General features: G+C 51.2%; 1 protein-coding gene across 4 annotated transcripts in view; it reads left to right on the top strand.

Moving 5' to 3' along the window:
- LOC140392920 (atrophin-1-like) overlaps positions 1 to 17,636 on the top strand; it is a 238,203-nt gene that overhangs the window by 200,784 nt on the left and 19,783 nt on the right. For 2 of the 4 annotated variants that reach the window (XM_072478699.1, XM_072478701.1), the window contains exons 8-9: positions 4,139 to 4,325; positions 5,404 to 5,475. In XM_072478699.1, the coding sequence (XP_072334800.1) occupies positions 4,139 to 4,325; positions 5,404 to 5,437 (221 nt within the window). In that variant the 3' untranslated portion in view covers positions 5,438 to 5,475. The remainder of the gene's footprint in view (positions 1 to 4,138; positions 4,326 to 5,403; positions 5,476 to 17,636) is intronic. The other 2 variants (XM_072478700.1, XM_072478702.1) reach the window with 2 other exon arrangements.

The raw sequence follows: 17,636 nt of genomic DNA on the forward strand, positions 1-17,636 counted from the left end.
TATCCCTCACTCCCACCGTCTCCCCGTATCCCTCACTCCCACCGTCTCCCTGTATCCCTCACTCCCACCGTCTCCCTGTATCCCTCACTCCCACCTTATCCCCGTATCCCTCACTCCCACCGTCTCCCCGTATCCCTCACTCCACCGTCTCACCCTATCCCTCACTCCCACCGTCTCACCGTGTCCCTCACTCCCACCTTCTCCCCGTATCCTTGCCTCCGTGTTCCCGTATACCTCACTCCCACCATCTCACTCTATCCATCAGCCCAACCTTCTTCCCATATACCTCACTCCCACCGTTTCCCCGTATCCCTCACTCCCACCCTCCCCCGTATCCCTCACTCCTACCGTCCCCCCGTATCCCTCACTCCCACCGTCTCTCCGTATCCCTCGCTCCCACCGTCTCCCCGTATCCTTCACTCCCACCGTCTCTCCGTATCCCTCACTCCCACCATCTCCCCTTATCCCTCACTCCCACCATATCCCCGTGTCCCTCACTCCCCACCTTCTCCCTGTATGCGTCACTCCCCACCATCGCCCTGTATCACTCACTACGACTATCTCCCCATGTCCCACACTCCCCGTATCCCTCACTCCCACCGTCTCCCCGTATCCCTCACTCCCACCGTCTCCTCGTATCCCTCACTCCCACCGTCTCCCCGTATCCCTCACTCCCACCGTCTCCCCGTATCCCTCACTCCCACCGTCTTCCCATATCCATCACTCCCACCGTCTCCCCGTATCCCTCATTCCCACCGTCTCCCCGTATCCCTCCCACCGTCTCCCCGCATCCCTCACTCCCACCGTCTCCCCGTACCCCTCACTCCCACCGTCTCCCCGTATCCCTCACTCTCACCTTCTCCCCGTATCCCTCCCTCACAACTTCTCCCCGTACCCCTCATTCCCACCGTCTCCCCGTACCCCTCACTCCCACCGTCTACCCGAATCCCTCACTCCAACCGTCTCCCTGTATCCCTCAGTCCCACCGTCTCCCCGTACCCCTCACTCCCACCGTCTCCCCGTATCCCTCACTCCCACCGTCTCCCCGTATCCCTCACTCCCACCATCTCACTCTATCCATTAGTCCAACCTTCTTCCCATATCCTTCACTCCCACCGTTTCCCCGTATCCCTCACTCCCACCGTCCCCCCATATCCTTCACTCCCACCGCCTCTCCGTATCCCTCACTCCCACCATCTCCCCTTATCCCTCACTCCCACCATATCCCCGTTTCCCTCACTCCCCACCTTCTCCCAGTATACGTCACTCCCCACCATCGCCCTGTATCCCTCACTCCCACCGTCTCCTCGTATCCCTCACTCCCACCGTCCCCCCGTATCCCTCACTCCCACCGTCCTACTGTATCCCTCACTCTCACCGTCCCCCCGTATCCCTCACTCCCACCGTCTCCCCGTATCCCTCACTCCCACCATCTCACTCTATCCATCAGCCCAACCTTCTTCCCATATCCCTGACTTCCAACAGCTTCCCATTGCACACACTACCACCGTTTCCCCGTACCCTTCACTCCCACCGTTTCCCTGTATCCCTCACTCCCACCGTCTCCCCGTATCGCTCACTCCCACCATCTCCCCTTATCCCTCACTCCCACCGTCTCCCCGTATCCCTCACTCCCACCGTCTCCCCGTATCCCTCACTCCCACTGTCCCTCCGTATCCCTCACTCCCACCGTCTCTCCGTATCCCTCACTCCCACCGTCTCCCCGTATCCCTCATTCCCACCGCCTCCCGTATCCTTCACTCCCACCGTCTCCCCCTATCCCTCACTCCCACCGTCTCCCCGTGTCCCTCACTCCCCACCTTCTCCCTGTATACCTCCCTCCCCACCGTCTCCCCGTATCCCTCACTCCCACCATCCCCCCGTATCCCTCACTCCCACCGTCTCTCCGTATCCCTCACTCCCACCGTCTCCCCGTATCCCTCACTCCCACCGTCTCCCCATATCCCTCACTCCCACCGTCTCCCCGTATCCCTCACTCCCACCGTCCCCCCGTATCCCTCACTCCCACCGTCTCCCCGTATCCCTCACTCCCACCCTCTCCCCGTATCCCTCACTCCCACCGTCTCCCCGTATCCCTCACTCCTCCCCCCCGTATCCCTCACTCCCACCATCCCCCCCGTATCCCTCACTCCCACCGTCACCCCGTATCCCTCACTCCCACCGTCTCCCCGTATCTCTCACTCCCACCGTCTCTTTGTATCCCTCACTCCCACGGTCTCTCCTTATCCCTCACATCCACCGTCTCTCCTTATCCCTCACATCCACCGTCTCTCCGTATCTCTCACTCCCACCATCTCCCCGTTTCCCTCACTCCCACCGTCTCCCCGTACCCCTCACTCCCACCGTCTCCCCGTACCCCTCACTCCCACCGTCTCCCCGTCTCCCTCACTCCCACCGTCTCCCCGTCTCCCTCACTCCCACCGTCTCCCCGTATCCCTCACCCGCACCTTCTCCCCGTACCCCTCATTCCCACCGTCTCCCCGTACCCCTCACTCCCACCGTCTACCCGAATCCCTCACTCCCACCGTCTCCCTGTATCCCTCACTCCCACCGTCTCCCCGTACCCCTCACTCCCACCGTCTCCCCCTATCCCTCACTCACACCGTCTCCCCGTATCCCTCACTCCCACCGTCTCACCCTATCCCTCACTCCCACCGTCTCACCGTGTCCCTCACTCCCACCTTCTCCCCGTATCCCTGCCTCCGTGTTCCCGTATACCTCACTCCCACCATCTCACTCTATCCATCAGTCCAACCTTCTTCCCATATCCTTCACTCCCACCGTTTCCCCGTATCCCTCACTCCCACCGTCCCCCCATATCCTTCACTCCCACCGCCTCTCCGTATCCCTCACTCCCACCATCTCCCCTTATCCCTCACTCCCACCATATCCCCGTGTCCCTCACTCCCCACCTTCTCCCAGTACACGTCACTCCCCACCATCGCCCTGTATCCCTCACTCCCACCGTCCCCCTGTATCCCTCACTCCCACCGTCCCACTGTATCCCTCACTCCCACCGTCTCCCCGTATCCCTCCCTCCCACCTTCTCCCCGTACCCCTCATTCCCACCGTCTACCCGAATCCCTCACTCCCACCGTCTCCCCGTACCCCTCACTCCCACCGTCTCCCCGTATCCCTCACTCCCACCGTCTCCCCGTATCCGTCACTCCCACCGTCTCACCCTATCCCTCACTCCCACCGTCTCACCGTGTCCCTCACTCCCACCTTCTCCCCGTATCCCTGCCTCCGTGTTCCCGTATACCTCACTCCCACCATCTCACTCTATCCATTAGTCCAACCTTCTTCCCATATCCTTCACTCCCACCGTTTCCCCGTATCCCTCACATCCACCGTCTCTCCTTATCCCTCACATCCACCGTCTCCCCGTATCCCTCAATCCCACCGTCTCCCCGTATCCCTCACTCCCACCGTCTCCCCATATCCCTCACTCCCACCGTCTCCCCGTATCCCTCACTCCCACCGTCTCCCCGTATCCCTCACTCCCACCGTCTCCCTGTATCCCTCACTCCCACCGTCTCCCCTTATCCGTAACTCCCACCGTCTCCCCGTATCCCTCACTCCCACCGTCTCCCCGTATCCCTCCCTCCCACCGTCTCCCTGTATCCCTCACTCCCACCGTCTCCCCTTATCCGTAACTCCCACCGTCTCCCCATATCACTCACTCCCACCGTCTCCCCGTATCTCTCACTCCCACTGTCTTTACTTATCCGTAACTCCCACCGTCTCCTCTTATCCCTAACTCCCACCATCTCCCCGTATCCCTCACTCCCACCATCTCATTCGCTCCCAATGTCTCCATGTATTGCCCAGTCCCACCTTCTCCCCGTATCCTGCACTCCCTCCGTGCCCCGTATCCCTCACTCCCAACACTCCCCCTATCCCTCACTCTTTCTCTCACACCTTGGCTTGTCGGGTCGAAGAAAGCTGTCAGCCGCATGATAGAAATGGGCTCAATGAGCCTCCTCCTGTGCCAGTGTAACAGACTCTAGAGAGGCTGAATGGGTCTCCTCCTGTTCCTGTGTAATAAGCTCGAGAGAGAGAAGGTCTGAATGGATGTATATTCAGCCAGGATTTCATGAACCGTCTTTGAAACCAGCAGGAACACCATACAGGGAATTGCAGGGATCTGTACCTGCTCCCATGTCGGCGGCTCACCAGCTCCAAGCGATGCAGGCACAGTCAGCAGAACTGCAACGTCTCGCAATTGAACAGCACCAACAATGGCTACAAGGGCATCACCACCTCCATGGAGTGCCACTCCCTGGGCAGGAGGACTACTACAGGTGAGCAGGCTTTTGAGTTGTGCTAGGCCTTGGTCCCTGACTCCGTCATCAGGCGACCTTAGGCCATGAGTAATGCTCCCTCTACACTGGCCCCATCAACACTCCCAGGACAGGTACAGCACGGGGTTAGATACAGAGTAAAGCTCCCTCTACACTGGCCCCATCAAACACTCCCAGGACAGGTACAGCACGGGGTTAGATACAGAGTAAAGCTCCCTCTACACTGTCCCCATCAAACACTCCCAGGACAGGTAGAGCACGGGGTTAGATACAGAGTAAAGCTCCCTCTACACTGTCCCCATCAAACACTCCCAGGCCAGGTAATGCACGGGGTTAGATACAGAGTAAAGCTCCCTCTACACTGTCCCCATCAAACACTCCCAGGACAGGTACAGCACAGGGTTAGATACAGAGTAAAGCTCCCTCTACACTGTCCCCATCAAACACTCCCAGGACAGGTACAGCACGGGGTTAGATACAGAGGAAAGCTCCCTCTCCACTGTCCCCATCAAACACTCCCAGGACAGGTACAGCACAGGGTTAGATACAGAGTAAAGCTCCCTCTACACTGTCCCCATCAAACACTCCCAGGACAGGTACAGCACAGGGTTAGATACAGAGTAAAGCTCCCTCTACACTGTCCCCATCAAACACTCCCAGGACAGGTACAGCGCGGGGTTAGATACAGAGTAAAGCTCCCTCTACACAGTCCCCGTTAAACACTCGCTAGACACATGCCGAAGCGGGATGGTGGTGAATCCGCCTGGGGACCTGCTCCTTGTCCTTGAGGTGGAGTGGGGAAAGCAACTGCCGCTGCTCTGGCTCCTGAACCTTCTGCAGTTAACCCCCATTGTGGGCAATGAGTGAGAATGCTTCAATGTGAAGATTCCACAGTCGAACAACTGGGATAAAGTAACTGTTTGAGGGCGCCTGAAGCAAACCATCCCCAAACGCAAGTTTCGCCCTGCTTCGTGCCTCTGATCCAGGGCGCTGCACAAGCCCTGCTCATGGAGTGCAGGTAGAGGGAGTTGACTTAATCGCGCTATCAATAACATCTCTTTCTCTTTCTCGTTTACAGAGTCTGGGCAAACTACTTTTCGATGCGGAGGTGAACATTAACAGCGGATCTGTCGGCCCGTGCATTCTCTGAGTAAGAATCCGATGTGTCTAACCCCGTGCTGTACCTGTCCTGGGAGTGTTTGATGGGGACAGGGTACAGGGTGCTTTACTCTGTATCTAACCCCGTGCTGTACCTGTCCTGGGAGTGTTTGATGGGGACAGTGCAGAGGAAGCTTTACTCTGTATCTAACCCTGTGCTGTACCTGTCCTGGGAGTGTTTGATGGGGACAGTGTAGAAGGAGCTTTACTCTGTATCTAACCCCGTGCTGTACCTGTCCTGGGAGTGTTTGATGGGGACAGTGAAGAGGGAGCTTTACTCTGTATCTCACCCTGTCCTGTACCTGTCCTGGGAGTGTTTGATGGGGACAGGGTACAGGGTGCTTTACTCTGGATCTAACCCCATGCTGTACCTGTCCTGGGAGTGTTTGATGGGGACAGTGAAGAGGGAGCTTTACTCTGTTTCTAACCCCGTGCTGTACCTGTCCTGGGAGTGTTTGATGGGGACAGTGTAGAGGGAGCTTTACTCTGTATCTAACCCCGTGCTGTACCTGTCCTGGGAGTGTTTGATCGGGACAGTGTAGAGGGAGCTTTACTCTGTATCTAACCCCGTGCTGTACCTGTCCTGGGAGTGTTTGATGGGGACCGTGCAGAGGGAGCTTTACTCTGTATCTAACCCCGTGCTGTACCTATCCTGGGAGTGTTTGATGGGGACAGTGAAGAGGGAGCTTTACTCTGTTTCTAACCCCGTGCTGTACCTGTCCTGGGAGTGTTTGATGGGGACAGTGTAGAGGGAGCTTTACTCTGTATCTAACCCCGTGCTGTACCTGTCCTGGGAGTGTTTGATCGGGACAGTGTAGAGGGAGCTTTACTCTGTATCTAACCCCGTGCTGTACCTGTCCTGGGAGTGTTTGATGGGGACCGTGCAGAGGGAGCTTTACTCTGTATCTAACCCTGTGCTGTACCTATCCTGGGAGTGTTTGATGGGGACAGTGTAGAGGGAGCTTTACTCTGTATCTAACCCCGTGCAGTACCGAGCCTGGGAGTGTTTGATGGGATTGGATTGTATTGGATTTGTTTATTGTCACGTGTACCGAGGTACAGTGAAAAGTATTTTTCTGCGAGCAGCTCAACAAATCATTAAGTACATGAGAAGAAAAGGGAATAAAAGAAAATACATAATAGGGCAGCACAACACATACAAAGTAACTACATAACCATTGGCATCGGATGAAGCATACAGGGTGTAGTGTAGAGGGAGCTTTACTTTGTATCTAACCCCGTGCTGTACCTGTCCTGGGAGTGTTTGATGGAGACAGTGTAGAGGGAGCTTTACTCTCTATCTAACCCCGTGCTGTACCTGTCCTGGGAGTGTTTGATGGGGACAGTGTAGAGGGAGCTTTACTCTGCATCTAACCCCGTGCTGTACTTGTCCTGGGAGTGTTTGACGGGCCAGTGTAGAGGGAGCTTTACTCTGTATCTAACCCCGTGCAGTATCTATCCTGGGATTGTTTGATGGGGACAGTGTAGAGGGAGCTCTACTCTGTATCTAACTCCGTGCCGTACCTGTCCTGGAAGTGTTTCATGGGGACAGTGCAGAGGGAGCTTTACTCTGTATCTAACCCCGTGCTGTACCTGTCCTGGGAGTGTTTGATGGGGACAGTGTTGAGGGAGCTTTACTCTTTATCTCACCCTGTGCTGTACCTATCCTGGGAGTGTTTCATGGGGACAGTGTAGAGGGAGCTTTACTCTGTATCTAACCCTGTGCTGTACCTATCCTGGGAGTGTTTGATGGGGACGGTGTAGAGGGAGCTTTACCCTGTATCTTACCCCGTTCTGAACCTGTCCTGGGAGTGTTTGATGGGGACAGTGTAGAGGGAGCTTTACTCTGAATCTAACCCCGTGCTGTCCTTGTCCTGGGAGTGTTTGACGGGGACAGTGTAGAGGGAGCTTTACTCAGTTTCTAACCCCGTGCAGTACCTGTCCTGGGAGTGTTTGATGGGGACAGTGTCGAGGGAGCTTTACTCTGTACCTAACCCCGTGCAGTACCTGTCCTGGGAGTGTTTGATGGGGACAGTGTAGAGGGAGCTTTACTCTGTATCTAACCCCGTGCCATAGCTGTCCTGGGAGTGTTTGATAGGGACAGTGTAGAGGGAGCTTTACTCAGTTTCTAACCCCGTGCAGTAACTGTCCTGGGAGTGTTTGATGGGATTGGATTTAATTGGATTGGATTGGATTTGTTTATTGTCACGTGTACCGAGCTACAGTGAAAAGTATTTTTCTGCGAGCAGCTCAACAGATAATTAATTCCATGAGAAGAAAAGGGAATAAAAGAAAATACATAATAGGGCAGCACAACATATACAATGTAACTACATAACCATTGGCATCGGATAAAGTATACAGGGTGAAGTGTAGAGGGAGCTTTACTCTGTATCTAACCCCGTGCTGTACCTGTCCTGGGAGTGTTTGATGTGGACTTTGTAAAGGGAGCTTTACTCTGAATGTAACCCCGTGCTGTACTTGTCCTGGGAGTGTTTGACGGGGACAGTGTAGAGGGAGCTTTACTCAGTTTCTAACCCTGTGCAGTACCTGTCCTGGGAGTGTTTGATGGGGACAGTGTAGAGGGAGCTTTACACTGTATCTAACCCTGTGCTGTACCTATCCTGGGAGTGTTTGATGGGGACAGTGTGGAGGGAGCTTTACTCTGTATCTATCCCCGTGCTGTACCTATCCTGGGAGTGTTTGATGGGGACAGTGTAGAGGGAGCTTTACTCTGTATCTTACCCCATGCTGTACCTATCCTGGGAGTGTTTGATGGGGACAGTGTAGAGGGAGCTTTACTCAGTTTGTAACCCCGTGCAGTACCTGTCCTGGAAGTGTTTGATGGGATTGGATTGGATTGGATTTGTTTATTGTCACGTGTACCGAGATACAGTGAAAAGTATTTTTCTGCGAGCAGCTCAACAGATCATTAAGTACATGAGAAGAAAAGGGAATAATTGAAAATACATAATAGGGAAGCACAGCATATACAATGTAACTACATAAGCATTGGCATCGGATGAAGCATGCAGGGTGTAGTGTAGAGGGAGCTTTACTCTGTATCTAACCCTGTGCTGTGCCTGTCCTGTGAGTGTTTGATGGGGACAGTGTAGAGGGAGCTTTACTCTGTATCTAACCCCGTGCTGTACTTGTCCTGGGAGTGTTTGATGGGGACAGTGTAGAGGGAGGTTTACTCAGTTTCTAACCCCATGCAGTACCTGACCTGGGAGTGTTTGATGGGGACAGTGTAGAGGGAGCTTTACTCTGTATCTAACCCCGTGCTGTAGCTGTCCTGGGAGTGTTTGATGGGATTGGATTGGATTTGTTTATTGTCACGTGTACCGAGGTACAGTGAAAAGTATTTTTCTGCGAGCAGCTCAACAGATCATTAAGTCCATGAGAAGAAAAGGGAATAAAAGAAAATACATAATAGGGCAGCACAACATATACAATGTAACTACATAAGTACTGGCATCGGATGAAGCCTACAGGGTGTAGTGTAGAGGGAGCTTTACTCTGTATCTAACCCCGTGCTGTACTTGTCCTGGGAGTGTTTGACGGGGACAGTGTAGAGGGAGGTTTACTCAGTTTCTAACCCTGTGCAGTACCTGTCCTGGGAGTGTTTGATGGGGACAGTGTAGAGGGAGCTTTACTCAGTTTCTAACCCCGTGCAGTACCTGTCCTGGAAGTGTTTGATGGGATTGGATTGGATTGGATTTGTTTATTGTCACGTGTACCGAGATACAGTGAAAAGTATTTTTCTGCGAGCAGCTCAACAGATCATTAAGTCCATGAGAAGAAAAGGGAATAAAAGAAAATACATAATAGGGCAGCACAACATATACAATGTAACTACATAAGTACTGGCATCGGATGAAGCCTACAGGGTGTAGTGTAGAGGGAGCTTTACTCTGTATCTAACCCCGTGCTGTACCTGTCCTGGGAATGTTTGATGGGGACAGTGTAGGGGGAGCTTTACTCTGTATCTAACCCCATGCTGTACCTGTCCTGGGAGTGTTTGATGGGGACAGTGTAGAGGGAGCTTTCCTCTGTATCTAACCCCGTGCTGTACTTGTCCTGGGAGTGTTTGACGGGGACAGTGTAGAGGGAGGTTTACTCAGTTTCTAACCCTGTGCAGTACCTGTCCTGGGAGTGTTTGATGGGGACAGTGTAGAGGGAGCTTTACTCTGTATCTAACCCCGTGCTGTACCTGTCCTGGGAGTGTTTGATGGGGACCGTGCAGAGGGAGCTTTACTCTGTATCTAACCCCGTGCTGTACCTATCCTGGGAGTGTTTGATGGGGACAGTGAAGAGGGAGCTTTACTCTGTTTCTAACCCCGTGCTGTACCTGTCCTGGGAGTGTTTGATGGGGACAGTGTAGAGGGAGCTTTACTCTGTATCTAACCCCGTGCTGTACCTGTCCTGGGAGTGTTTGATCGGGACAGTGTAGAGGGAGCTTTACTCTGTATCTAACCCCGTGCTGTACCTGTCCTGGGAGTGTTTGATGGGGACCGTGCAGAGGGAGCTTTACTCTGTATCTAACCCTGTGCTGTACCTATCCTGGGAGTGTTTGATGGGGACAGTGTAGAGGGAGCTTTACTCTGTATCTAACCCCGTGCAGTACCGAGCCTGGGAGTGTTTGATGGGATTGGATTGTATTGGATTTGTTTATTGTCACGTGTACCGAGGTACAGTGAAAAGTATTTTTCTGCGAGCAGCTCAACAAATCATTAAGTACATGAGAAGAAAAGGGAATAAAAGAAAATACATAATAGGGCAGCACAACATATACAAAGTAACTACATAACCATTGGCATCGGATGAAGCATACAGGGTGTAGTGTAGAGGGAGCTTTACTTTGTATCTAACCCCGTGCTGTACCTGTCCTGGGAGTGTTTGATGGAGACAGTGTAGAGGGAGCTTTACTCTCTATCTAACCCCGTGCTGTACCTGTCCTGGGAGTGTTTGATGGGGACAGTGTAGAGGGAGCTTTACTCTGCATCTAACCCCGTGCTGTACTTGTCCTGGGAGTGTTTGACGGGCCAGTGTAGAGGGAGCTTTACTCTGTATCTAACCCCGTGCAGTATCTATCCTGGGATTGTTTGATGGGGACAGTGTAGAGGGAGCTCTACTCTGTATCTAACTCCGTGCCGTACCTGTCCTGGAAGTGTTTCATGGGGACAGTGCAGAGGGAGCTTTACTCTGTATCTAACCCCGTGCTGTACCTGTCCTGGGAGTGTTTGATGGGGACAGTGTTGAGGGAGCTTTACTCTTTATCTCACCCTGTGCTGTACCTATCCTGGGAGTGTTTCATGGGGACAGTGTATAGGGAGCTTTACTCTGTATCTAACCCTGTGCTGTACCTATCCTGGGAGTGTTTGATGGGGACGGTGTAGAGGGAGCTTTACCCTGTATCTTACCCCGTTCTGTACCTGTCCTGGGAGTGTTTGATGGGGACAGTGTAGAGGGAGCTTTACTCTGAATCTAACCCCGTGCTGTCCTTGTCCTGGGAGTGTTTGACGGGGACAGTGTAGAGGGAGCTTTACTCAGTTTCTAACCCCGTGCAGTACCTGTCCTGGGAGTGTTTGATGGGGACAGTGTCGAGGGAGCTTTACTCTGTACCTAACCCCGTGCAGTACCTGTCCTGGGAGTGTTTGATGGGGACAGTGTAGAGGGAGCTTTACTCTGTATCTAACCCCGTGCCATAGCTGTCCTGGGAGTGTTTGATAGGGACAGTGTAGAGGGAGCTTTACTCAGTTTCTAACCCCGTGCAGTAACTGTCCTGGGAGTGTTTGATGGGATTGGATTTAATTGGATTGGATTGGATTTGTTTATTGTCACGTGTACCGAGCTACAGTGAAAAGTATTTTTCTGCGAGCAGCTCAACAGATAATTAATTCCATGAGAAGAAAAGGGAATAAAAGAAAATACATAATAGGGCAGCACAACATATACAATGTAACTACATAACCATTGGCATCGGATAAAGTATACAGGGTGAAGTGTAGAGGGAGCTTTACTCTGTATCTAACCCCGTGCTGTACCTGTCCTGGGAGTGTTTGATGTGGACTTTGTAAAGGGAGCTTTACTCTGAATGTAACCCCGTGCTGTACTTGTCCTGGGAGTGTTTGACGGGGACAGTGTAGAGGGAGCTTTACTCAGTTTCTAACCCTGTGCAGTACCTGTCCTGGGAGTGTTTGATGGGGACAGTGTAGAGGGAGCTTTACACTGTATCTAACCCTGTGCTGTACCTATCCTGGGAGTGTTTGATGGGGACAGTGTGGAGGGAGCTTTACTCTGTATCTATCCCCGTGCTGTACCTATCCTGGGAGTGTTTGATGGGGACAGTGTAGAGGGAGCTTTACTCTGTATCTTACCCCATGCTGTACCTATCCTGGGAGTGTTTGATGGGGACAGTGTAGAGGGAGCTTTACTCAGTTTGTAACCCCGTGCAGTACCTGTCCTGGAAGTGTTTGATGGGATTGGATTGGATTGGATTTGTTTATTGTCACGTGTACCGAGATACAGTGAAAAGTATTTTTCTGCGAGCAGCTCAACAGATCATTAAGTACATGAGAAGAAAAGGGAATAATTGAAAATACATAATAGGGAAGCACAGCATATACAATGTAACTACATAAGCATTGGCATCGGATGAAGCATGCAGGGTGTAGTGTAGAGGGAGCTTTACTCTGTATCTAACCCTGTGCTGTGCCTGTCCTGTGAGTGTTTGATGGGGACAGTGTAGAGGGAGCTTTACTCTGTATCTAACCCCGTGCTGTACTTGTCCTGGGAGTGTTTGATGGGGACAGTGTAGAGGGAGGTTTACTCAGTTTCTAACCCCATGCAGTACCTGACCTGGGAGTGTTTGATGGGGACAGTGTAGAGGGAGCTTTACTCTGTATCTAACCCCGTGCTGTAGCTGTCCTGGGAGTGTTTGATGGGATTGGATTGGATTTGTTTATTGTCACGTGTACCGAGGTACAGTGAAAAGTATTTTTCTGCGAGCAGCTCAACAGATCATTAAGTCCATGAGAAGAAAAGGGAATAAAAGAAAATACATAATAGGGCAGCACAACATATACAATGTAACTACATAAGTACTGGCATCGGATAAAGCCTACAGGGTGTAGTGTAGAGGGAGCTTTACTCTGTATCTAACCCCGTGCTGTACTTGTCCTGGGAGTGTTTGACGGGGACAGTGTAGAGGGAGGTTTACTCAGTTTCTAACCCTGTGCAGTACCTGTCCTGGGAGTGTTTGATGGGGACAGTGTAGAGGGAGCTTTACTCAGTTTCTAACCCCGTGCAGTACCTGTCCTGGAAGTGTTTGATGGGATTGGATTGGATTGGATTTGTTTATTGTCACGTGTACCGAGATACAGTGAAAAGTATTTTTCTGCGAGCAGCTCAACAGATCATTAAGTCCATGAGAAGAAAAGGGAATAAAAGAAAATACATAATAGGGCAGCACAACATATACAATGTAACTACATAAGTACTGGCATCGGATGAAGCCTACAGGGTGTAGTGTAGAGGGAGCTTTACTCTGTATCTAACCCCGTGCTGTACCTGTCCTGGGAATGTTTGATGGGGACAGTGTAGGGGGAGCTTTACTCTGTATCTAACCCCATGCTGTACCTGTCCTGGGAGTGTTTGATGGGGACAGTGTAGAGGGAGCTTTCCTCTGTATCTAACCCCGTGCTGTACTTGTCCTGGGAGTGTTTGACGGGGACAGTGTAGAGGGAGGTTTACTCAGTTTCTAACCCTGTGCGGTACCTGTCCTGGGAGTGTTTGATGGGGACAGTGTAGAGGGAGCTTTACTCTGTATCTAACCCCGTGCTGTACCTGTCCTGGGAGTGTTTGATGGGGACCGTGCAGAGGGAGCTTTACTCTGTATCTAACCCCGTGCTGTACCTATCCTGGGAGTGTTTGATGGGGACAGTGAAGAGGGAGCTTTACTCTGTTTCTAACCCCGTGCTGTACCTGTCCTGGGAGTGTTTGATGGGGACAGTGTAGAGGGAGCTTTACTCTGTATCTAACCCCGTGCTGTACCTGTCCTGGGAGTGTTTGATCGGGACAGTGTAGAGGGAGCTTTACTCTGTATCTAACCCCGTGCTGTACCTGTCCTGGGAGTGTTTGATGGGGACCGTGCAGAGGGAGCTTTACTCTGTATCTAACCCTGTGCTGTACCTATCCTGGGAGTGTTTGATGGGGACAGTGTAGAGGGAGCTTTACTCTGTATCTAACCCCGTGCAGTACCGAGCCTGGGAGTGTTTGATGGGATTGGATTGTATTGGATTTGTTTATTGTCACGTGTACCGAGGTACAGTGAAAAGTATTTTTCTGCGAGCAGCTCAACAAATCATTAAGTACATGAGAAGAAAAGGGAATAAAAGAAAATACATAATAGGGCAGCACAACATATACAAAGTAACTACATAACCATTGGCATCGGATGAAGCATACAGGGTGTAGTGTAGAGGGAGCTTTACTTTGTATCTAACCCCGTGCTGTACCTGTCCTGGGAGTGTTTGATGGAGACAGTGTAGAGGGAGCTTTACTCTCTATCTAACCCCGTGCTGTACTTGTCCTGGGAGTGTTTGATGGGGACAGTGTAGAGGGAGCTTTACTCTGCATCTAGCCCCGTGCTGTACTTGTCCTGGGAGTGTTTGACGGGCCAGTGTAGAGGGAGCTTTACTCTGTATCTAACCCCGTGCAGTATCTATCCTGGGATTGTTTGATGGGGACAGTGTAGAGGGAGCTCTACTCTGTATCTAACTCCGTGCCGTACCTGTCCTGGAAGTGTTTCATGGGGACAGTGCAGAGGGAGCTTTACTCTGTATCTAACCCCGTGCTGTACCTGTCCTGGGAGTGTTTGATGGGGACAGTGTTGAGGGAGCTTTACTCTTTATCTCACCCTGTGCTGTACCTATCCTGGGAGTGTTTCATGGGGACAGTGTAGAGGGAGCTTTACTCTGTATCTAACCCTGTGCTGTACCTATCCTGGGAGTGTTTGATGGGGACGGTGTAGAGGGAGCTTTACCCTGTATCTTACCCCGTTCTGTACCTGTCCTGGGAGTGTTTGATGGGGACAGTGTAGAGGGAGCTTTACTCTGAATCTAACCCCGTGCTGTCCTTGTCCTGGGAGTGTTTGACGGGGACAGTGTAGAGGGAGCTTTACTCAGTTTCTAACCCCGTGCAGTACCTGTCCTGGGAGTGTTTGATGGGGACAGTGTCGAGGGAGCTTTACTCTGTACCTAACCCCGTGCAGTACCTGTCCTGGGAGTGTTTGATGGGGACAGTGTAGAGGGAGCTTTACTCTGTATCTAACCCCGTGCCATAGCTGTCCTGGGAGTGTTTGATAGGGACAGTGTAGAGGGAGCTTTACTCAGTTTCTAACCCCGTGCAGTAACTGTCCTGGGAGTGTTTGATGGGATTGGATTTGTTTATTGTCACGTGTACCGAGCTACAGTGAAAAGTATTTTTCTGCGAGCAGCTCAACAGATAATTAATTCCATGAGAAGAAAAGGGAATAAAAGAAAATACATAATAGGGCAGCACAACATATACAATGTAACTACATAACCATTGGCATCGGATAAAGTATACAGGGTGAAGTGTAGAGGGAGCTTTACTCTGTATCTAACCCCGTGCTGTACCTGTCCTGGGAGTGTTTGATGTGGACTTTGTAAAGGGAGCTTTACTCTGAATGTAACCCCGTGCTGTACTTGTCCTGGGAGTGTTTGACGGGGACAGTGTAGAGGGAGCTTTACTCAGTTTCTAACCCTGTGCAGTACCTGTCCTGGGAGTGTTTGATGGGGACAGTGTAGAGGGAGCTTTACACTGTATCTAACCCTGTGCTGTACCTATCCTGGGAGTGTTTGATGGGGACAGTGTGGAGGGAGCTTTACTCTGTATCTATCCCCGTGCTGTACCTATCCTGGGAGTGTTTGATGGGGACAGTGTAGAGGGAGCTTTACTCTGTATCTTACCCCATGCTGTACCTATCCTGGGAGTGTTTGATGGGGACAGTGTAGAGGGAGCTTTACTCAGTTTGTAACCCCGTGCAGTACCTGTCCTGGAAGTGTTTGATGGGATTGGATTGGATTGGATTTGTTTATTGTCACGTGTACCGAGATACAGTGAAAAGTATTTTTCTGCGAGCAGCTCAACAGATCATTAAGTACATGAGAAGAAAAGGGAATAATTGAAAATACATAATAGGGAAGCACAGCATATACAATGTAACTACATAAGCATTGGCATCGGATGAAGCATGCAGGGTGTAGTGTAGAGGGAGCTTTACTCTGTATCTAACCCTGTGCTGTGCCTGTCCTGTGAGTGTTTGATGGGGACAGTGTAGAGGGAGCTTTACTCTGTATCTAACCCCGTGCTGTACTTGTCCTGGGAGTGTTTGATGGGGACAGTGTAGAGGGAGGTTTACTCAGTTTCTAACCCCATGCAGTACCTGACCTGGGAGTGTTTGATGGGGACAGTGTAGAGGGAGCTTTACTCTGTATCTAACCCCGTGCTGTAGCTGTCCTGGGAGTGTTTGATGGGATTGGATTGGATTTGTTTATTGTCACGTGTACCGAGGTACAGTGAAAAATATTTTTCTGCGAGCAGCTCAACAGATCATTAAGTCCATGAGAAGAAAAGGGAATAAAAGAAAATACATAATAGGGCAGCACAACATATACAATGTAACTACATAAGTACTGGCATCGGATGAAGCCTACAGGGTGTAGTGTAGAGGGAGCTTTACTCTGTATCTAACCCCGTGCTGTACTTGTCCTGGGAGTGTTTGACGGGGACAGTGTAGAGGGAGGTTTACTCAGTTTCTAACCCTGTGCAGTACCTGTCCTGGGAGTGTTTGATGGGGACAGTGTAGAGGGAGCTTTACTCAGTTTCTAACCCCGTGCAGTACCTGTCCTGGAAGTGTTTGATGGGATTGGATTGGATTGGATTTGTTTATTGTCACGTGTACCGAGATACAGTGAAAAGTATTTTTCTGCGAGCAGCTCAACAGATCATTAAGTCCATGAGAAGAAAAGGGAATAAAAGAAAATACATAATAGGGCAGCACAACATATACAATGTAACTACATAAGTACTGGCATCGGATGAAGCCTACAGGGTGTAGTGTAGAGGGAGCTTTACTCTGTATCTAACCCCGTGCTGTACCTGTCCTGGGAATGTTTGATGGGGACAGTGTAGGGGGAGCTTTACTCTGTATCTAACCCCATGCTGTACCTGTCCTGGGAGTGTTTGATGGGGACAGTGTAGAGGGAGCTTTCCTCTGTATCTAACCCCGTGCTGTACTTGTCCTGGGAGTGTTTGACGGGGACAGTGTAGAGGGAGGTTTACTCAGTTTCTAACCCTGTGCAGTACCTGTCCTGGGAGTGTTTGATGGGGACAGTGTAGAGGGAGCTTTACTCTGTATCTAACCCCGTGCTGTAGCTGTCCTGGGAGTGTTTGATAGGGACAGTGTAGAGGGAGCTTTACTCAGTTTCTAACCCCGTGCAGTACCTGTCCTGGGAGTGTTTGATGGGGACAGTGTCGAGGGAGCTTTACTCTGTACCTAACCCCGTGCAGTACCTGTCCTGGGAGTGTTTGATGGGGACAGTGTAGAGGGAGCTTTACTCTGTATCTAACCCCGTGCCATAGCTGTCCTGGGAGTGTTTGATAGGGACAGTGTAGAGGGAGCTTTACTCAGTTTCTAACCCCGTGCAGTAACTGTCCTGGGAGTGTTTGATGGGATTGGATTTAATTGGATTGGATTGGATTTGTTTATTGTCACGTGTACCGAGCTACAGTGAAAAGTATTTTTCTGCGAGCAGCTCAACAGATAATTAATTCCATGAGAAGAAAAGGGAATAAAAGAAAATACATAATAGGGCAGCACAACATATACAATGTAACTACATAACCATTGGCATCGGATAAAGTATACAGGGTGAAGTGTAGAGGGAGCTTTACTCTGTATCTAACCCCGTGCTGTACCTGTCCTGGGAGTGTTTGATGTGGACTTTGTAAAGGGAGCTTTACTCTGAATGTAACCCCGTGCTGTACTTGTCCTGGGAGTGTTTGACGGGGACAGTGTAGAGGGAGCTTTACTCAGTTTCTAACCCTGTGCAGTACCTGTCCTGG

Source organism: Scyliorhinus torazame, chromosome 16, assembly GCF_047496885.1.
Source record: "Scyliorhinus torazame isolate Kashiwa2021f chromosome 16, sScyTor2.1, whole genome shotgun sequence".
Taxonomy (NCBI): Eukaryota; Metazoa; Chordata; class Chondrichthyes; order Carcharhiniformes; family Scyliorhinidae; genus Scyliorhinus; species Scyliorhinus torazame.